The sequence below is a fragment of the Salmo salar genome, chromosome ssa15 (assembly GCF_905237065.1).
Source record: "Salmo salar chromosome ssa15, Ssal_v3.1, whole genome shotgun sequence".
Taxonomy (NCBI): domain Eukaryota; kingdom Metazoa; phylum Chordata; class Actinopteri; order Salmoniformes; family Salmonidae; genus Salmo; species Salmo salar.
This window is the reverse complement of record NC_059456.1, coordinates 61,952,654-61,975,869: the sequence shown is the minus strand read 5'-3', so window position 1 is coordinate 61,975,869 and position 23,216 is coordinate 61,952,654. Positions and strand designations below refer to the sequence as shown.

At 38.0% G+C, this 23,216-nt stretch overlaps 1 protein-coding gene across 2 annotated transcripts in view; it reads right to left on the bottom strand.

Annotated features, from left to right (window-relative positions):
• Window positions 1-20,895: 20,895 nt before the first annotated feature.
• LOC106571859 (solute carrier family 12 member 5-like) overlaps window positions 20,896-23,216 on the bottom strand; it is a 107,286-nt gene continuing 104,965 nt past the window's right edge. Inside the window, exons 23-26 of one of the 2 annotated variants that reach the window (XM_014145359.1) lie at window positions 23,002-23,210; window positions 22,716-22,730; window positions 22,473-22,606; window positions 20,896-22,268 (exon numbers count right to left, since the gene is read on the bottom strand). In XM_014145359.1, the coding sequence (XP_014000834.1) occupies window positions 22,177-22,268; window positions 22,473-22,606; window positions 22,716-22,730; window positions 23,002-23,210 (450 nt within the window). In that variant the 3' untranslated portion in view covers window positions 20,896-22,176. The remainder of the gene's footprint in view (window positions 22,269-22,472; window positions 22,607-22,715; window positions 22,731-23,001; window positions 23,211-23,216) is intronic. The other variant, XM_014145360.1, reaches the window with a different exon arrangement.

Genomic DNA, 23,216 nt, shown 5'->3' with positions numbered 1-23,216 from the left:
TGGAGCAGGTTGAGAGCTTCAAGTTCCTTGGTGTCCACATGAACAACAAACTAGAATGGTCCAAACACACCAAGACAGTCGTGAAGAGGGCACGACAAAACCTATTCCCACTCAGGAAACGAAAAAGATTTGGCATCGGTCCTGAGATCCTCAAAAGGTTCTACAGCTGCAACATCGAGAGCATCCTGACTGGTTGCATCTCTGCCTGGTACAGCAATTGCTTGGCATCCGACCGCAAGGCACTACAGAGGGTAGTGCGTACGTCCCAGTACATCACTGGGGCTAAGCCGCCTGCCATCCAGGACCTCTACACTAGGCGGTGTCAGAGGAAGGCCCTAAAAATTGTCAAAGACCCCAGCCACCCCAGTCATAGACTGTTCTCTCTACTACCTCATGGCAAGCGGTACCAGAGTGCCAAGTCTTGGACAAAAAGGCTTCTCAACAGTTTTTACCCCCAAGTCATAAGACTCCTGAACAGGTAATCAAGTGGCTACCCGGACTATTTGCATTCTTCTTTTTACGCTGCTGCTACTCTCTGTTTATCATATATGCATAGTTACTTTAACTATTCATCCATGTACATAATACCTCAATTGGGCCGACCAACCAGTGCTCCCGCACATTGGCTAACCGGGCTATCTGCATTGTGTCCCGCCACCAACCACCCGCCAACCCTTTTTTACGCGACTGCTACTCTCTGTTCATCATATATGCATAGTCACTTTAACCATATCTACATGTACATACTACCTCAATCAGCCTGAGTTACCGGTGTCTGTATGTAGCCTCGCTACTTTTATAGCCTCGCTACTGTATATAGCCTGTCTTTTTACTGTTTTATTTCTTTACTTACCTATTGTTCACCTAATACCTTTTTTGCACTATTGGTTAGAGCCTGTAAGTAAGCATTTCACTTACTTACAACACCTTTTGTATTTGGCGCATGTGACAAATAAACTTTGATTTGATTGGATTTGAATTTGCTTAAATGAATAAGAAATACATATATCTGGTGTGAACAAGAAACTAATTGTTCAGAGATTTGAACTTACTGTTTTGAAAAAAAGAATTATCATTCGAGAATTGAGCCAAAGCTATTGAGAAACTGCAACATACACAACACAAGAAAATCATACAAAAGAATGCCAGAACAGCTCCTACACCATTTTGCATTTTTATTTGAATGTATGAGAGACACTGTTCTTTGATGTTACCTTTTACATGCACTGAAACCCGATAAAGTGTTTTAAACACCAATATGCAGAATGAAGAACAACATATTTCAGAGAACTTCTATTCTGTTTGAAAACACATTGTGTGTTTCAGAACACTTAAATTGGCTTTACAGCTTCAAACACCAGATCTCATCTTAAGTACATTACTTTGCATGGTTTCATTATACAGTGATGGTGTTTTGAGTGTTTAATGGAGGAGGAGGGAGAAGGCAAAGAATAAGAGTCCCTGATGAAATCAGAGCCACAATTGTGGACCATGTCATCAAGCACAAGACATTTGCAATGTGGTCATAGCCAACAATTCCATCAGGCTAAGAGAGATCCAAAGTGCAATCATAAATGACAACAATATCTTTGCAAATATCAATTCTGTCAGCATTTCCACTATAGACGAAGTTTCGAAAAAAAAAATCAAATGACTATGAAACAACTCTACAAGGTGCCACTAGAGAGGAATAGTGACAGAGGGAAGGAGCTGCGGTACCAGTATGTCCAGGTAAACCATTGGTGTGCACATGGTATATTGTACAGGGAGTTCTACTGTACTTCAATGATGCCTGTATATACTTCTTGAAGTTGTAGGTACCCATAAAAACAAAACATTTCTACTTTACTAAAATGTCTGATTCCAGAATAGGCTGTAAATCTAACTCTATATTTTGTTTCTGTGTTACTATATAGCGAATAATGGAGTTGGAAGGACATGAAGTGACCCACATTCTTGTTTTTGTGGACGAGGCTGGGTTCAATCTGGCCAAAGGCAGGAGACGTGGCCGCAATCTCATTGGAAAGTATGACTATCGGGCACAAGATCAGATGTCTCTGTTAGATGCCATGAATGCTGCTTGTGTGGACATCACAGGCGTTCACCGCAGGGGATGGTTGTGCCACGCAAGGAGATTTTCCCCCCGGTGCATCGCAAGGGGAAACGTCAGATGTGACTCTGACAAATCTCTGGCCAGACCAACAAGAGAGACAGGATGTCCACCAAGAAGATGGGAACTCGTAGTGTTACGTAGTGTGAGGAGGTACAATTCTTATTTTTTACAGAACTACCGCAGGTTTTTCATTGTTGCGTGTTTTTTTTGTTGTTGCATGGATGTCATCTTGTGGCAAATTTTCTGTTCAATATATATGACTTTACATGTAAGAAATATGTAAAAATGGACATGCAAATGTGAATTTTCTGTTTACATGTAACACATTGCTATAAAACTAAATGTACTGTATACATACAAATGTGCATATCCTTTTTCTGTGTACTACAGTATTGCACAGTATTGACTTTTCCCAGTTAACTTTTACCTACTGTTGAAATTGCTATCTAAAAAGCTCAGTGTGCTACACAATAGCATTCAGCTAGACAAAACTGATGTTCTGGTACAGTACAGTAAGCAGTCAGTGTCAACAAAAAAGTAGAACAAAACTGAAATGTGTATATAACAAACATTTCCAGGGTAGACTGCCATGGTGAAAAAACATCTAAACATTTTGACCAGTACGGCTCACACGATGACAAAAAAAACGTTTTATTTTGGTGCCGTTGGTCAATTTACTGACACAATAACTAGGTTTTGAAGCACAAATTAAATATTTTGGTTGAGTTACTACATTTTGCAGACATGCAATAGAGTTGTGATGTCCCATAAAACAGTTGTGACAATTGCACTTACAGTTTAGAGAATGTTAAGACTGTTTCAAAAAATTAGCCAAAGCGCTTGAGGAAAAACTAATTATTTATATATATTAACTTGTTTATACACTAGGAGGCACTATATGTTAGGGTCATTGGTCACTGGGCAACTACAGTTGCCTGGCCCATTGTGACAGTATGCTGTTACAATCAAAATGTTTAAGGCTACACAAGTTATAGCAGAGCTAACATGTATAAAGTAGTTCTTCATCTATGTTATTTATGTGTTTCATGTTTATCATCATTGCTTGGTATGCTATTTCTCTGTCTCTGCAGAAAACCATACATGCAAGACAAGGATCACAGACAAATTCCAACGGAACGTTCAACTCAATCATGTTATCTAACGCTAATGTACTGTGATTCAATTAGAACAACACAAATGTCCCAACACAAAAATACACATTACCCTGACATAGACATAATAATGGATGACTAGTTGATAGCATTGAGCCCTGGGCTGAAGTTTTGTAAGGGCTACTGTTTTAGAGAGTAGCACTATATTAGACGACCATAAGAGTGTTTTAACCTTTCCAAGTAGTGCTCCCAGTCTCTGGCAAGGTGTTTCAGAACATACAGGGTTCTCCCCATTAATTTCTGACAAGGTGGTGCTGATGTAAAGCATGGGGAGGGGGGAAGCTGGAGTAAATGCCATTTCTTGAAATCTAGAGCCTCAAATTATGGGTGCGTTTGTAAATTCACTCTGGCTATCTTTTCCGATTTCAGAGCACTCTCGTCTGTGTGCCAGAGCGCAGAATAATTTACGAACATGCATCACCATATATGACCTGTCACCTAAAAAATGTATTAAATTGTTGCCAGCTGCACAGTTACAGTTACCAACGCTCTAGATAACATGAAAACAGCCTAACCAGCTCTGCTAGGGTCAGTAAAATGATCAGAGTGATGTGTTCTCTCATTTGTGTCTGGGTGTAACTAGTAAGCTAGCCAACTTTAGCCGTTAACGTGGGTGCTTCACTGCCATTGTGAGGTCAGACGCTCAAATCTATCTTACTCCTCTGCCAGAGGGTCCAGTGTGCGTTCTGAACGCTCCAAGAGCAAAACGCTCTGAATTTGCAAAGGGACAATCTGACTACGCTCTAAATTTGCGACTGCCCAGAGCACACTCTGAGCGCACAAGCACTCCAGAATTGAATTTATGAACACACCCAATATAAAATAATGTAGCTAAAATAAACTCAGCAAAAAAATAAACGTCCCTTTTTCAGGACCCTGTCTTTCAAAGATAATTCCTAAAAATCCAAATAACTTCACAGATTTTCATTGTAAAGCATTTAAACACTTTTCCCATGTTTCCCATGCTTGTTCAATGAACCATAAACAATTAATGAACATGCACCTGTGGAACGGTCGTTAAGACACTAACAGCTTACAGACGGTAGGCAATTAAGGTCACAGTTATGAAAACTTAGGACACTAAAGAGGCCTTTCTACCGACTCTGAAAAACACCAAAAGTAAGATGCCCAGGGTCCCTGCTCATCTGCGTGAATGTGCCTTAGGCATGCTGCAAGGAGGCATGAGGACTGCAGATGGACCTCCAGCATGACAATGCCACCAGCCATACTGCTCGTTCTGCGCGTGATTTCCTGCAAGACAGGAATCCCATTGAGCACGTCTGGGACCTGTTGGATCAGAGGGTGAGGGCTAGGGCCATTCCCCCCAGAGATATAAGGGAACTTGCAGGTGCCTTGGTGGAAGAGGGGGGTAACATCTCACAGTAATGATGGCAAATCTGGTGCAGTCTATGAGGAGGAGATGCACTGCAGTACTTAATGCAGCTGGTGGCCACACTAGATACTGACTGTTACTTTTGATTTTGACCCCCCCCCCTTTGTTCAGGGACACATTATTCCATTTCTGTTAGTCACATGTGTGGAACTTGTTCAGTTTATGGCTCCGTTGTTGAATCTTGTTGTATTCATACAAATATTTACACTTGTTAAGTTTGCTGAAAATAAACGCAGTTGACAGTGAGAGGACATTTCTTTTTTTGCTGTGTCACTAGTTGCCTAATTGACAGTGTTTTATCCTGAAATAACTAGGCTAATTATTGACTCCAAACTGGATGTTGAGATAAAGGAGCGATAGTTTTAAAATTTCACATGGTGGCAAAGCAAAGAGAACATGGTGGCGCAGTGCTGCTATTGGATTCTTTGGGGAGAACACCAGTGGAGGCTCCTCAGAGAAGGAAGGGGAGACCAATCCTCCTCAGTGAATTTCATAAAAATAAAAATAGTGAAACATTCAAAAGTTAGCCTTTTTAGATAAAACTATACTAAATATATTCACTGATTATTGATTAAAACACACTGTTTTGCAATGAACGTCTACAGTAGACTTAATAACAGCACTCTGTAGGGAGGCACCATGTCATAGCCGGAGGACAACTAGCTTCCTCTGGATACATTGACTTCAATATAAAACCTAGGAGGATCATGGTTCTCACACCCTTCTATAGACTCACACACTAATTACGACAACTTCTGGAGGACATCCTACAACCGATCAGAGCTCTTGCAACATGAACTGACATGCCTAGTTAAATAAAGGTTAAATAAATAAAAACTGACATGTTGTCCACCCAATCAAAGGATCAGAGAATAAATATAGTACTGGAAGCATAAGCTACAGCTAGTTAGCACTGCAGTGCATAAGATGTGGTAAGTAGTTGACTCAAAGAGAGAGAAAGACAGTAGTTGAACAGTATTGAATAAATAAAGGTATTCAAAAATGAAGGAGGAGCAAGAGAGAGGGAAAGAAAGAGCAAGCTTTATATAAAAACTTTTTTACTTCCACTTACTTCGGTAGCAAATGCGGCTAGCTAATTTGGCCTACTTTAACAACTGGCTCAAACAGAGGGATGCTATGTTAGCTAGCTGGCTATGACTATCCAACTCTGGAACTCTCTCTGGAAGTCAAGGTAAGCTTTTGGTTTTACTAATTTATTGCCACTGGGGTCCGCCGGTGTAACTGTTACTGACTGTACACTGTACTGCATGATTGTAGCGGGTTTACTGACATGTTAGTTCGATTAGCTATGTTGACTATGACTTTACTTTAGCTAATATGGTGACAACGATGTAGGCTGTGTGTAGAGGTTATGATGTGAAGGTTTGGCTTGGAAAGCTTTTTTCGCCGGGTCACAGACAGCTAATGTGTTGTGTATTTGAAGTCCACAAGCAAAGGAGAAAGGTAAGAGGAGGAAAGTGCATAGATGCGAGAAGAAATACAACAAGCTGTTTGTATGTGTCTATGACAGTGAACTGTTTGTGTGTGATCAAGGGTATATTCATTCCGCCGATTATGTTGAAAAACTTTTCTTAACCTGATATGGATAGGGAGCAGTATTTTCACGGCCGGATGAAAAAACGTACCTGATTTAAACTGGTTACTACTCTTGCCCAGAAATGAGAATATGCATATTATTAGTAGATTTTGATAGAAAACACTCTGAAGTTTCTAAAACTGTTCGAATGGTGTCTGTGAGTATAACAGAACTCATATGGCAGGCAAAAACCTGAGAAAAATTCAACCAGGAAGTGTAAGTTCTGAGAAATGTAGTTCTTCTTTCTAGTCCCTTTCGAAACTACAGTATCTGTGCTGTCACGTTGCACTTTCTAAGGCTTCCATTGGCTGTCTAAAGCCTTCAGAAAGTGTTTTGAGCATTCCCCTGTCACTGGGCAGAGTATAGTAGCTCAGTTTCTGAGTGGTCTGCCTGGGGATAAAGAGATTGGATATGTGCATTCCCGCGAGCACTCGGTTTTTTCTTTTCCTCCTTGAATGAATACACTATTGTCCGGTTGGTATATTATCGCAATTTTACGTTAAAAATACCATAAAAATTGATTTTAAACAGCGTTTGACATGCTTCTAAGTACGTAATGGAACATTTTGACTTTTTGTGTCTCGAAATGCGCTCGCGCGTTACCCTTTGGATAGTGACCTGAACGCATGAACAAAACGGAGGTATTTGGACATAACTATGTATTATTTCGAACAAAAACAACATTTCTTGTGGAAGTAGCAGTCCTGGGAGTGCATTCTGACGAAGATCAGCAAAGGAAATACAATATTTCTAATACTAATTCTGAGTTTAGTTTGCTCCGAACTTGGCGGGTGTCGCCGTGATGGCGAGCTATGTACTCAGAATATTGAAAAATGTGCTTTCGCCGAAAAGCTATTTTAAAATCTGACACAGCGATTGCATAAAGGAGTTCTGTATCTATAATTCTTAAAATAATTGTTAAGTATTTTGTCAACGTTTATGATGAGTATTTTTGTAAATTCACCGGAAGTTTTTGGTGGGAATACATTTTCTGAACATCACGCGCCAATGTAAAAAGCTGCTTCTGGATATAAATATGAAGTTGATTGAACAAAACATACATGTATTGTATAACATAATGTCCTAGGAGTGTCATCTGATGAAGATCATCAAAGGTTAGTGCTTCATTTAGCTGTGTTTTGGGTTTTATTGACATATATGCTTGCTTGGAAAATGGCTGTGTGATTATTTTTGTCTATGTACTCTCCTAACATAATGTAATGTTTTGCTTTCGCTGTAAAGCCTTTTTGAAATCGGACAACTTGGTTGGATTCAGGAGAGGTTTATCTTTCAAATGGTGTAAAATAGTCGTATGTTTGAAAAATGTAAATTATTGGATTTTTGAGCTATTTGTATTTTGCGCCATGCGATCCCGTTGGCTGTTGGCTAGGGGTTCCGCTGGCGGAACGGGGTTCCGCTAGCGGAACGCCTAGATGTAAGTTAAATGGAAGCAAATGGAACGAAATGGGGATAAACATACCTGAATTTGTCCAATAGAAACTCAAAAGCTGTGCTATAAATTCTCGCGCTCCACCAAACTGGAAGTCTTTCGACTAGCTTGGAAAGACAGTAACGTGCAATATCGAAGAGCCCTCACTGCTGCTCGATCAACCTACTTTTCCAACCTGATTGAGGAGAATAAAAACAATCCCACATTTATTTTGGATACTCTCAGAAAGCGAACTAAAATGCAGCATTCCCCAAGAGAGGATGGCCTTCACTTCAGCAGTGATGAATTCATTAATTTCTTCGACGAAAATATCATGATCATTAGAAAGCAAATTATGGACTCCTCTTTGAATCTGTGTATTTCTCCAAAACTCAGTTGTCCTGAATCTGCACAGAACTGCCAGGACCTAAGATCAATGGAGACACTCAAGTTTTTTAATCCTGTATCTCTCAAAACGTACACGAAAACAGTCAGGGCTTATCTGTTGAAAAGATATCAGTTCGTCTCTGTGGATGGTTTGTCCTCTGACAAATCAATTGTATGCTTCGGTGATCGCCAAGGTTCCATTTTAGAACCACTATTGTTTTCACTATATACAATGCATTTGAAAAGTATTCAGATCCCTTGATTTTCCCCAATATTATTACATTACAGCTACACACAATGCCACATAATAACAAAGCAAAAACATTTTTTTACAGATTCTTGCTAATTTATTGAAAATAAAAAACAGAAACACCTTAATTTACATAAGTATTCAGACCCTTTGCAATGAGACTTGAAATTGATCTTAGGTGCATCCTGTTTCCATTGATCATCCTTGAGATGTTTCTACAACTTGATTGGAGTCCACCTGTGGTAAAATCAATTGATTGGACATGATTTGGAAAGGCACACACCTGTCTATATAAGGTCCGAGAGTTGACAGTGCATGTCAGAGCAAAAACCAAGCCATGAGGTCGAAGGATTTTTCCGTAGAGCTCCGAGACAGGATTGCATTTATTATGGATCCCCATTACCTGCTGCCAAAGTAGCAGCTACTCTTCCTGGGGTCCAGCAAAATTAAGGCAGTTTATACAATTTTAAAACATTACAATATATTCACAGATTTCACAACACACCATGTGCCCTCAGGCACTACCACATATCTACAGTACTAAATCCATGTGTATGTCTATTGTGTGTGTGTGTGTGTGTGTGTGTGTGTGCGTGCATGTCTGTGCCAATGTTTGTGTTGTTTCACAGTCCCCGCTGTTCCATAAGGTGCTTTTTTATCTGTTTTTTTAAATCAAATTTTACTGCTTGTGTCAGTTACTTGATGTGGAATCGAGTTCCATGTAGTCGTGGCTCTATGTAGTACTGTGTGCCTCCCATAGTCTGTTCTGGACTTGGGGACTGTGAAGAGACCTCTTGTGGCATGTCTTGTGAGGTATAAATGGGTGTCCGAGCTGTGTGCCAGTAGTTTAGACAGACAGCTCGGTGTGTTCAACATGTCAATACCTCTCATAAATGCAAGTAGTGATGAAGTCAATCTCTCCTCCACTTTGAGCCAGGAGAGACTGACATGCATATTATTAATATTAGCTCTCTGTGTACATCCAAGGGCCAGCTGTGCTGCCCTGTTCTGAGCCAATTGCAATTTTAAGTCCTTTTACCACCTTGCTTTTGGTTACAACATGATTCCATATGTGTTATTTCATAGTTTTGAATTCTTCAATATTATTCTACAATGTAGAAACATTTTAAAATAAAGAAAAACCCGTTAATAAGTAGGTATTCTAAAACTTTTGACCGGCAGTGTATATATAGTTGAAGTCCTGAAGTTTACACTTTAGCCAAATACATTTAAACTCTGTTTTTCACAATTCAAGACATTTAATCCTATAAAAATTCTCTGTCTTAGGTCAGTTAGGATCACCACTTTATTTTAAGAATGTGAAATGTCAGAATAATAGTAGAGAGAATGATTTACAGCTTTTATTTCTTTCATCACATTGCCTTTAAATTGTTTAACTTGGGTCAAACGTTTCAACGGCTCATGGTTCTCACCCCCTTCCATAGACTTACAAAGTAATTATGACAACTTCCGTCCTCCAACCTGTCAGGGCTCTTGGAGCATGAACTGACATGTTGTCCACCCAATCAAAGGATCAGCGAATTCATCTAGTACTGAAAGCATTATCTACAGCTAGCTAGCGCTGCAGTGCATAAAATGTAGTGAGTAGTTGGCTCAAAGAGAGAGAAATAAAATAGTTAAATAGTTTTGAACAAATTAATTTCTTCCTAAATGAAGAAGCAAGAGAGAAATAGAGTTTTTTTCACTTTCACTTAAAAAAAAATCACTTTCACTTTCATTTACTTAGCTAGCAAATGCAGCTAGCTAGTTTAGCCTACTGAAACACCCTGCTCAAACAGAGGGATGCTATGTTAGCTAGCTAGCTATTACTATCCAATACAACACTGGATTTCTTCCAAGTCAAGGTAAGCTTTTGGTTTGACTAATTTATTGCCACCGGGGCCGCCTGTGTAACTGCTTACTGACTACACTGTAACGTTACTGCATGATTGTAGCTGGTTTACTCAGTTCTATTAGCTATGCTGATTCTGACATTACTTTAGCTAATATGGTGACAATGGTTGGGTTTCGAAGGGAAGAGGTGAAGGGAGGAGAGCGCATAACGTAGATGCGAGAAGTAATACAACGTGGCTGCTATGAAACTGTGAACTGTGTTTATGCGTGATTCATTCCTCCGATTCTGTTGAAAAACATTTCTAAAACAGAAGCAAATGGAACAAAACGGGGATAAACATACCTGAATTTGTTTAATAGAACTCTTTTGCAACTGTTGGACTGCGGTATTGAATGTCACTGTCTGTCCATGTGTCACTGTGTGTCACATCAAATTTGTCTCTCGACCTGTGTGCACCTACGTTGAAAACTTTCATTCATAGGCTAGGTTGTAGCAACCTCACGATGGGTATAGGGAAAATTTGAGTATCATATAGTTGCCTAAAGCTATCGCTGTTACATTTATCTGGGTGAATGGAATGTGAATGACAGTTATCCAATATGCTGTAATAGAAATAAGGCCATGCTCCAGATTTTTTTGTTGTTGTCCTCCCTCATTTGAAACGGCACTGACCACCACTGAGATATATATATATATATATATATATATATATATATATATATATACACAGTGCCTTCAGAAAGTATTCAGACCACTTGACTTTTTCTACATTTTGTTACGTTACAGCCTTATTCTAAAATTAATTAAATTGTTTGTTTTTTCCCTCATCAATCTACCCCACAATGACAAAGAAAAAACAGTTTTTTAGAAATCTTTGCTAATTTATACAAATAAATTATATCACATTTACATAAGTATTCAGACCCTTTACTCAGTACATTGTTGAAGCACCTTTGGCAGCAATTACACCATCGAGTCTTCTTGGGTATGACGCTACAAGCTTGGCACACGTGTATTTGGGGAGTTTCTCCCATTCTTCTCTGAAGATCCTCTCAAGCCCTTTCAGGTTGGATGGGGAGCATTGCTGCCCAGCTATTTTCAGGTCTCTCTAGAGATGTTCGATCGGGTTGAAGTCAGGGCTCTGGCTGGGTCACTCAAGGAATTTCAGAGACTTGTCCCGAAGCCACTCCTGTGTTGTCTTGGCTGTGTCCTGTTGGAAGGTGAACCTTCACCCCAGTCTGAGGTCCTGAGCGCTCTGGAGCAGGTTTTCATCAAGGATCTCTCTGTACTTTGCTCCGTTCATCTTTCCCTCGATCCTGCCTAGTCTCCAAATCCCTGCTACTGAAAAACATCCCCACACCATGATGCTGCCACCACCATGCTTCTCCCATCTCCACAGAGGAACTCCAGAGCTCTGTCAGAGTGACCATTGGGTTCTTGGTCACTTCCCTGACCAAGACCCTTCACCCCTGATTGCTCAGTTAGGCCAGGTAGCCAGCTCTTGGAAGAGTCTTTGTAGATACAAACTTCTTCCATTTAAGAATGATGGACACGTGATCCTTTCCAAATCATGTCCAATCAATTGAATTTACCACAGTTAGAAACATCTCAAGGATGATCAATGGAAACAGGATGCACCTGCGCTCAATTTCGAGTCTCATAGCAAATAGTCTGAATACTTATGTAAATAAGGTATTTCTGTTTTCTATTTTTAATACATTTGCAAAAATGTAAAACATTTTTTTTTCGCTTTGTCATTATGGGGATTGTGTGTAGATAAAAAAATATATATTTTAGAATCTATCTATCTATCTATCTATCTATCTATCTATCTATCTATCTATCTATCTATCTATCTATCTATCTATCTATAGTTAGTCGATTACTTGATTTCGATTAGTTGATCCGCTAATAGCATACAGGTCTCAGGGAAAAAAATATAATATTTGAAAGTATTTTAAATACCTCTCAGAAAAAGCAATAGAAATGACAGATCACATACTATTTCACTGTCCATTCATTTTTAATAGGAAAAACATCTAAGTTTTCACCAAGTCATAATTAGAGTTGCAAAGGGAGGGTATGATGAACATGTCATCTTCAGATTACAAAGATATACATATGCTTATACATAGTACAGACCTGAGATGGCACATTGAGAAAAAAAGTGCTTATTTTCTTAAGTGCTTCTTCTCTGTCTGAATAGTATTGTGCGCATGCAGTAGAAACACTCAAACGTTAGCTCAACTAGTTAGCTACTAGATAGCTCCTAGCTAGCTAATGTATGCAGCTAGTTTACACTCACTGAATGATAAGTTCTCAAAAGAAAATATAAGGTCTCCAAATTACTCGTTTCAGAGCTAGCTAATGTTATCTACACATTTTGTATTTAGCGTGGGAAAGAGTCAATGAACTTCTGACCCAGCTACCTCTTTTCAGACCGCTGGTAAAGTGTTTGTCGCTGGTGTTGTTGGCAGAATTCCATAAGCATGTTGTCATTGCTCGTTGTCCATTCATATCACGTTCAAAACACCTCGGAAATCTCCATCTTCCTTGCGTTCAAGACAACTAGGAAATTGGTAAAAAATGTAGCTTGTGTTGAATTTTGTATATTTTTTTACTTAACCTTTATTTAACCAGGAAAAGCCCATTGAGACCCAGAGTCTCTTTTTCAAGGGAGACTTGGCCAAGAAGGCAGCAACAAAAATACAACACTTTCACGATTTAATTTCAAATGTCAAATGTGTAGCCTACATTTTATTTATTTATTTGAGATTTTGCAGGATGAAATCTCTTCAGATGCACCATCTCGTTTTCAAGAGGATCCAAATGAAAAAAAGAAAAATAAACAAACAAGGCTACCTATACAAATATGGTAACTACTGTCTAATAATAATAACAAATAAATAATAATAATTAATAACAAAAACTTACATTAACAGCAAAAATATACAACTCTGGTACTCGACCAATGGTTGCCATCGTCACAGTTAATTTTTCTGTTTCCTCATTCCATGTAGGTCGTGTTGGTTAAGCGCTTGTAAGTTAGCATTTCACGGTAAGGTCTACACATGTTATATTCGGCGCATGTGACAAATAAAGTATGACTTGATTTGATTTGTATTCCTTCATTTTCAGAATGTTCATCTAATTCTTCACTTTATCCATTTCAGAAGTTTCTGCAATTTATCATTCTTTGCACATTTGTAATAATATACACACATTGTTACGTTTCCTCTTTTTCGTCTTTTTTATTTTTACAATATTTCTCCGCTGAGATCGCCTATTTTCAATAGGTTCAATGAAAGTTCTTACTTTATCTACCTGCGGGCAGTGTCGCTATTCTGGACTCCAGTAGGCTTGCTACTTGGCAGCTCCTGGAACACTGTGCCCGCTAGCAGCGCTTAGAATAAGCAGTCTTCTACTAGGGGGAAACAAATAACTGACGATTTACATAATGATAATGAGTTTCATTACTCACGCAACATTCTTCCCTTCAAGCAATGTCCGTTTAAGAAGCTTAATCAACTCGTCGTCACTGTAATATGTGTGTTGTGGAGAAAATTACCATGCAGGAGACGGGAGTACAATTAGTGTAGTTTAGTAAGAACCACTCATGTCCTACAGCCCCCGGCCCTTAAAAATGCCTTACAAATATTGTATACCAAACAAATTTAAGGAAGTGCACTTTAAAATTCTACATAAGATATATCCATGTTGTCCAAATTTGTGGCTATTGATGATATCTGCGTTTTCTGTGAAAAAGAATGTGAAAATCTGACTCATTTGTTCTATGAATGTAGATCTGTGATAGAATTTTGGGATAACCTTGCAGAATACTTATTTTCCATTTTGAACACTACCCATGTTTTTGACATGAAGGATATAATATGTTATTATTGCAATGATAACAAGACCATTGAAAGGATTGTGAATTGTTTTATTCTTGTTGCTAAATACTTTATACACAAACAAAGATTTCAGAATTCTATACCAAAATTACAAATATTTTTGATTGAATTAATCATCTTGTTAAGACATTATCCCTAGTGAATAACAAAAATAATAACATCTTCCTGAATCATTATAATGAGATTTTCTCAGAGTGAATACAATTGCACTAGAATTGTGGTTCTTTTTTCTTTATTTTATTTTTTAATATATTTTATTTTTTTGTATGTATTTAGTATTTTTTTTGTTCATACCTGTGTTTTGTTTTGTTAGACATGTTTGATGTAGCAATGTAAGTTGTTGATAATTTTGTATTATAAAAAAACTAAAACAATTTAACAAATTAAACAAAAGAAAAATGTTGAAAAAAAAGATTAATAAATGAATCAAAAAGGAAAATACGGCCCCCAGCCCAATAGTGCGCATGTGCACTTCCTATTAGGCGTTGTAGCATAACACTTTTGTAATACATTACTGCTTAGTAACAGCATAGTAACTAATATAGACAGATATAGATCACTGCACATAGCACAAGTCAAAGTATTTCTCTGTCTACTAAATGTCACTGGACTAAAGATGAGCATTTTTTTGTGTTTAGTGAGACCCTCAATAGTTTGATAATAAACAAAGAATATACCTGCAAGCAAAGTTGTAATAAAATTACTTTAGTTTATTGCATTTTGTACAGACAAATCTATAAAATGGTTTTAAGGGAAACATTAACCATTGTTGATGTATAAGCCTTTGACATGGTAAAACAACATGGTAAAACAACTGTTTATATATCCTTATTGAACACAATAGATAATACATATGTCTATATCTGTAAAATATTCAACTTGCATTGACACACAAATTAAACATCTAAGTTCTACTTTGGTTGTTATTGATGTATTTACAGATGTTATGTCTTTATCCTTTCCTTACAGGTACATACACCATCATCTCTAACACAAATACATGCACACACACGCACACATACACGCACACGCACATCCACATGCATACACACACACACACACACACACACACACACACACACACACACACACACACACACACACACACACACACACACACACACACACACCTGAACACGCCACTACATTTTTACTCTACATCATTACTTTTGTTGCTAGGAGAGTGAACATAAAATTGTAAACACAAAACACCTACTAATCAATATAGCTATCTTTAGATCTACATCAATTTCTACCTTTAAAAATGCGTTACAATGCTCCTATGGACCAAGTATAAATACAGTATCATAAGTGAAGATTTAGAAACACTAGCTCTTGTTTTTTTTTTCTTGCTCACATTAAGTGCTCACACTTCTCGAGATGATGAAGGAATCATGAGGGTTGCACAAAAATTCTACCTTCTAAAAAAAGGAGGCTTATTCAACATTAATACAATGTGTTGAGGTTTACTTTACTGTCATGAAAACGACACACCTACATGCATATACTAGGTTCTAAAGTCTGAGGGAACCAGAATACTGAACACATTCTCAGTAAAAGCTACAAAATCCCCCTCACACTATGTATCTTCCTCAGTGAAAACAACAAAAACGTTCCTTGCTTAATCAAGAATCGATCTGTATGGAAAACAATTGCTATTTTAGAAGAATATGGGGTGGTTGTGAAGTACAGCAGTTGGAATTAGTACATAAAATGGGAGCATGGGGTATATTTCAAATAACACCCCATTAAAAATATAGTGCACACATTTTGAACAAGTACAAATATGCACATAATTGCAAATAAAGGGTGTCATTTGAGATACAGATATGGAGGAAGGTTCTCCAAAAATAATTATGTGTCTAGATTTCCTTGGACTGAATAGCCCTTCACAAGGGTTATGATTAATTTAAGTTTTATTTCCCTTGTGACTTTAATGATCACACTACACTGGAAGCAGCTGGCATATGCAACCTAACATAATTGTTTTGGGGGGCAAATAATCTGTGTTGTAGTTAAATAATTGCATAATAATACATTTTCAATCTAAATCAACATGTATAAACAGGTAGGCCTACTGAGAAAATATGCTCAGTAGGACCATTGTATTTATATGACCCCTGTGATTAGTTTCACACTGTTAATGAAATACTTGTGGCCAAATTCTTTGTCTAAATTGTAAAATAAATAAATGAATATTACATTGCAGAATCAAACTGTAGTATGCACTGAGTGGACAAAACATTAAGAACACCTGCTCTTTCCATGACATAGTGTGACCAGGTGAATCCAGGTGAAAGCTATGATCCCTTATTGATTTCACTTCAATCAGTGTAGATGAAGGAGAGGACACAGGCTAAAGTATGATTTTTAAGCCTTAGGACAATTGAGACATGGATTGTGTATGTGTGCCATTCAGAGGGTGAATGGCCAAGACAAAAGATTTAAGTGCCTTTGAACAGGGTATGGTAGAAGGTACCAGGCACACCGTTTTGTGTCAAGAACTGCAACGATGCTGGGTTTATCACGCTAAACAGTTTCCTGTGTGTTTCAAAAATGGTCCACCACCCAAAGGACATCCAGCCAACTTGACATAACTGTGGGAAGCATTGGTGTCAACGTTGGCCAGCATCCTTGTGGAACACTTTCGACGCCATGCCGAATATTCTTCATGTTTTGTACACTCAGTGTACATTACTTGCATGCGTTGAACAAATCACAATTATTCACATTTGTGCAAATATGCGCTAGAACTATCACAGTGCAATGCCTGTATCTGCTTTGGACTGACACAAATAGCCTCGCAGCAATATAACATGTTGGATTCTACATTATTTAAGCGGTGGTCTAATTAAATTGGTCAAGTTATTTTACAGGGTTCTAAACAGAAGTGCATTCCTGATTAACACTTACATATCTCATAGTTTCAATGTAGTCAGCAAGGCAAGGTCCAATGTAACATGGTAAGAATACATGGATTCGAGAGCCCTTTTCACACCCTGTTAAAAAATGGATGTAAATTATCTGACATCTTTTTTTGCTATAGGGAAGGATTCTAATGTATATTGGGACATGATACTTTGGAAACACCTGAAGAATGGCAGCTTTTCTGCAACAATTCTGTCACTGACATCCCTCTCACTTCTAGAGATAGAATCATCAAACATGGGAATATGAAACCATTCTGTAAAGGTCTCTCTGACCGCTGCCAATGGTGGAAGACATGGTTTTGTTGTCTTTGATAATATTAATAACTACCACAGTCAAGCTGGTGGATCCGTAGATTGGTAGGTTATAGGGGAAATCTTATGTCTTTAGAAACTACATATCTAAGTGCCATGCTGTAGCCAAACATACACATTATCTGCACAACATACATCCGTGTGCCAACACACAGTCATTTTCCAACCATAGATATTTAAGCTCTATAGTTCTACAGCTCCAGCGCTTGCCATCTCATGTACCCAATAACCCCACACACAAAAATGGATGGATCTACTTGATTCAGAAGAATGCAGCAATTTAAACATCGTCCTCATGCAATAATAGTAGGCTCATTAGTGTACTCCCAAGGCCGGACAACATTTTTCATCCATGTCAAACTGTTGATATGGGGATGGACACAGCTGAACTCCTATTCTGACAAAATATCACTTTCCAATAAATCTATACACTACCGTTCAAACATTTGGGGTCACTTAGAAATGTCCTTGTTTTTGAAAGAAAAGCAAAATGTTTGTCCATTAAAATAACATAAAATTGATCAGAAATACAGTGTAGACATTGTTAATGTTGTAAATGACTATTGTAGCTGGAAACAGCAGATTATTTTATGTAATTATCTACTTTGGCGTACAGAGGCCCATTATCAGCAACCATCACTCCTGTGTTCCAATGGCACATTGTGTTAGCTAATCAAAGTTTATAATTTTAAAAGGCTAATTGATCATTAGAAATCCCTTTTGCAATTATGATAGCACAGCTCAAACTGTTGTCCTGACTAAAGAAGCAATAAAACTGGCCTTCTTTAGACTAGTTTAGAATCTGGAGAATCCCGCAAAACACCAGTCTCAACATCAACAGTGAAGAGGTGACTCCGGGATGCTGGCCTTCTAGGCAGAGTTCCTCTGTCCAGTGTCTGTGTTCTTGCCCATCTTAATATTTTCTTTTTATTGGCCAGTCTGAGATATGGCTTTTTATTTGCAACTCTGCCTAGAAGGCCAGCATCTCAGAGTCGCCTCTTCACTGTTGACGATGAGACTAGTGTTTTGTGGGTACTATTTAATGAAGCTGCCAGTTGAGGACTTGTGAGGCGTCTGTTTCTCAAACTAGACACTCTAATGTACTTGTCCTCTTGCTCAGTTGTGCACCGGGGCCTCCCACTCCTCTTTCTATTCTGGTTAGAGCCAGTTTGCGCTGTTCTGTGAAGGGAGTAGTACACAGCGCTGTACGAGATCTTCAGGTTCTTGGCAATTTCTCGCATGGAATAGTATTCGTTTCTCAGAATAAGAATAGACTGACGAGTTTCAGAAGAAAGTTCTTTGTTTCTGGCCATTTTGAGCCTGTAATCGAACGCACAAATGCTTATGTTCCAGATACTCAACTTGTCGAAAGAAGGCCAGTTTTATTGCTCCCTTAATCAGAACAACAGTTTTCAGCTGTGCTAACATAATTGCAAATGGGTTTTTTAATGATCAATTAGCCTTTTAAAACGATAAACTTGGATTAGCTAACACAATGTGCCATTGGAACACAGGAATGATGGTTGCTGATAATGGGCCTCTGAACGCCTATGTAGACATTCCATAAAAAATCAGCCATTTCCAGCTACAATAGTAATTTACAACATTAACAATGTCTACACTGTATTTAGATCAATTTTATGTTATTTTAATGAACAAAAAAAATTGCATTTCTTTCAGAAACAAGGACATTTCTTAGTGACCCCAAACTTTTGAACGGCAGTGTATGTCCAAGAAATGTCTTGTGTTTTAGGTTTACAGTAGGTTTGTATTGCATATATACCAGAGTTTTAACACTCAAATCATATTCCACAGTTCCAAATCTCCATATCTTTTCATGTTTTCTGTAGTTAAATGATGACTGAGGCCAAACATATTGACTCAATTACTAGTTTCCCTAGGCAGACAGGTTGCCTCCCACAATATAAACAATGTTCCAGCTCTTGCTCTAGGTCTGGGATATCTGAGACATATCAACTACCTATTTTGAACTCAAAAGATAAACTTTGGACAATTTTCTTCATGCATTCATTTATAAAAAAAAAAAAACAGTTGAGTGAGAAGAAAAGTGACAACTGTGTGCTAAGTGTCTTGTCCTCCATGACAACTAACCAACTCCTGTCTAAAAGGATACCATATGAAACTACTGTTACAAATATCATGCCAACAGGAATATAAATAGATATTGTTTTCAACCGTCAACTTTTAAACAAGTCATATCATATTCATATGTCCAGTTACTGTATATACATTATAGTATTTTTTATTTTACTTCAATACTTATATAGATTGTATAGTTAAATATTTCCAAGATGATATTATTTTGTTTTTCTGTAGTATTTGTGTGCCACTTAAAAGTGTGCTGACTGAGGATAACTATCTACCACTATCTAACCCCAGACCTCATCACCTCTCCCTCAGCTTAGAGCTGTCAACAAACCCGGAGTGTCTTACTGGTATCTATGGGACCAGCCAAACACCTAAATAGGTCTGTCCCCTCACTGACTTCAGCATACTTTAAAAAATATTTGGGTAACAACTGAATATTTAATAATATCTCAAATAAACTCCATGAAGGATAGTTTATATTTTCATCTGCCCTTAGACCTGCCCTTCAATAACAAGTTCAAAATATTGTTTTGTGGCATGAATCTACATTTTCTTCAACTAAACAATGCTCAGTGGAGATGTTGATTGACTAATGTCAGCTATGATTTCTTTCATATTTTTTCACAAAGAAAACAGTGTCATGTCCAGGTCAATAACTTCATGAACTATGTGATTTGATGGAGCAAACTGGAGCTGACTGTTGAACCTCAAGGACAGTGTTGAAAACCACTGACTAGTGTCAAACATCCCTGCCTTGCTACCCAAGTAACTCGAACCCTGTATACTCTTCCTAGTCCCCAGTCTGATTTATAGATTTCTTAACATTTTTGTTTTTGGTTCAATATTTACACATTAACCAGAATAGCAGCTTTTAAAATTTTAGAACATCTATAATATGTCATAATATGTTAGATAAAGAATATCCTTCACAGAATACAGTGTACATCACACACAAAATATATTGTTTTTACGTAAACTATTCAGTAAATTTAATTAAATAATTTTCTTCTGAAAACAATATCATACAAATGTATATCATATATCCTATGTTTCTATCACGTGTTCAACAGTGCCATCCAGTGCACAGAAACTAGCATGTTAAATACTTGCAAATATGAGGTCTACCTGTATGTACATATATCTGTATAATATTTGTTTACAAAAATAATTAATATGATTCATGCATTATTCCAGGGTTGATTCTTTAGACATACCCTTGTAAATATGCAGAACATAGGGGTTCACAGTCATATATTTAGCAAATAAATAGCTGTGCCACAATGAAAATAAATGGTTTCTTCCCATTCTAGTCCAAGGTTGTGAAGATTTGCGATTGGTTCAAAACTATCCACTCAAACCAGTTGTAGTTTCACTGCTAATTTCCATCTAAAGCATAGTTTGTTCATTTACTACACAGTTTTGCCTTTGTACTAAAAATAAGTTTGTATCAAAAAGTTATTTATTGTCCTATGGCACAATTTGTATATTTGTATTTGGCAAGAATTGTAGAATTCACATTTCTAGACTGGAATTAGTGTAAACCAAATGATGATAAAGAAAAACAGAGGTATTTACTAAAATATATCAGTGTATCACAAACATTATATATTTATGAGTGTCTCTAAATTAGCAATTTACATTTTCTAATGTAGACTACATGGTAATATATTGAAATTGTTGCCATTTGGTATGATAGTTTCAAACACATGGACTTTTGTTTTAGATTATAACACAGTAGTTTCTTGACATCCATATCTACTTTATATCAATACATTTTCAGGGTTTCTCCTTACAGTTGTTAAACTGTAATAACAATAGTTTATGCCACCTAAAGGTCTTGTCAGCACTAGTCACTGATCAGGAGGAGCATCAGCTGGTAATAGTATGTATTACATGACAGGACAAAGCACACTATTTACAGTAATCAACTTTGGGTCAACACCAACCATCAGAATTCAGTGAGTTCAATGACAAATGTAATTCATTCAATTAATTGATTACATTTCAACTCCCATCTATGAACTGACTGGTATGACATTGACCTCAACCCTGACAACAACATCCTAGTAGCAGTTTGTCTGTGTCCTCCACACGTCACTGTGTGCTGTGCCTATGCATGCAGTTATCTTTCCTTCCTTCAAATTGATATAGACTGTGCTGCTGCTCAGGATTCGTCCCCAAGGTGAAAATTCATAGGAAGACATGCTGATGATGATTGATGAATTCTCAACCCATCCCATCCCCTTCCCTCAACACATCATATCGTAAATTACATTTAAAAAACTAATGCATAACAACAAAAAGAGAAAAAGTTATGAAGTGTATCCTCTAAATACATGAACAGATTAATAAATAAAAGCAAAAAATAAAATAGACCAGCAATGAGAAGATATCAACCCCTCTCTTGCAAGTAACCCACATCCCTACAAAAAGAAGAAGAAAAGCAACAATATTGACAGACAGGTAAAATAAAACACAAGGACAAACAGAACAAAAACATTGGGTCTACCAATCAGAATATATACTATCTACGTGGTGCAAAGTGAGCTGATATGTTATGAGTGTGTATGTGTGTGTGTCTGGGGAGGGGTGTTAGTGGGATATGAGGGATGTGATGGGAGTAAAAGTGTAGGGAGAATGGAAGCAGGGGCCATAAACCATTAAGGTGCTAGGTGAGTGGGTGGTGGGGGGTTGTTGTTATGATTTGAGGTTGTTTTCTCAGGAGTAGATGGTGATGACCTCGCGTCCACCCCCACGTACTAGGAGGACCCGGTTGAGACCCTCGGTGAGGACCTCGAGGAACTCCATATCTGACAGATGATTAGAGTTAAGGAATATGCAAGTTTTCTCAACTGGCGTTCATAGCCTCTTCATGCTAGCTATTTGCTATCTTGTATAGCCCTTTGGTTTCACTTACTTAAATGACAGTATAAGCCACATAATGTTATAATATAATATCATATAATACGGTAGGCTATAATATGATACATCGTGCCAAAGAAGTGATAGGATACAGTTTTCCTCTCCCATGCGGTTCTTGGGTGGTCCGGGCATGTTCAGCAGAACCAGTTTGGCATCCTTGGACTTCTTCATGATGACCTCGTTGAGCCTCAGAGCTGTGTGCATGCGCCTCACGTTGGACTGGTTCCTAATGGGACAGACAGGTGAGGAAGGAATACAGTACAGGGTGGATGTTGTGTCATTACTGCTATTTTTGCATGAAAGAAATTTAAACCTCATGACAATATAATACTTACAGGCTCTCCCACTCCCTGCAGCATGGTAAGAAGAGAATGACAATGCAAAGATGACTCTTTACAATACTGAAGATACATTGAAAAGTTGTGCTGTGTGAATGACACTAAAAGCCTTTCAAACTTTTGGCCCATTACTTCTGAAACTAGCTTTAAACCACTGCCACTCCCCAACAGCAACAACCTATAAATACTTTCTCCTTATCTTCTGTTTACTTTAGAAGTAGCTGATGTCCACATAAGCCTTTGGGCACAATGTGATTGAAAGTGAAAGTGAAAGCAGACTTACGGCTTCATGTTGAAGATGTCTTTGATCCCGCCCTGCTCTGGGTGGGCTGCTGCGGCCTGGTGCTCAGCCTTGTCTGTCCAGGTCATCTGCACCTCCGACCCGGGGGTGGCAACTCCCCCTGCAGGCGTGATGGGGGACGTGGGGCTGGTGGGGGTAGCGTTCTTATTGTGGATCAGCTGCACCTGTTTAGGGCGGGAGACAGCCACAGACTAAGA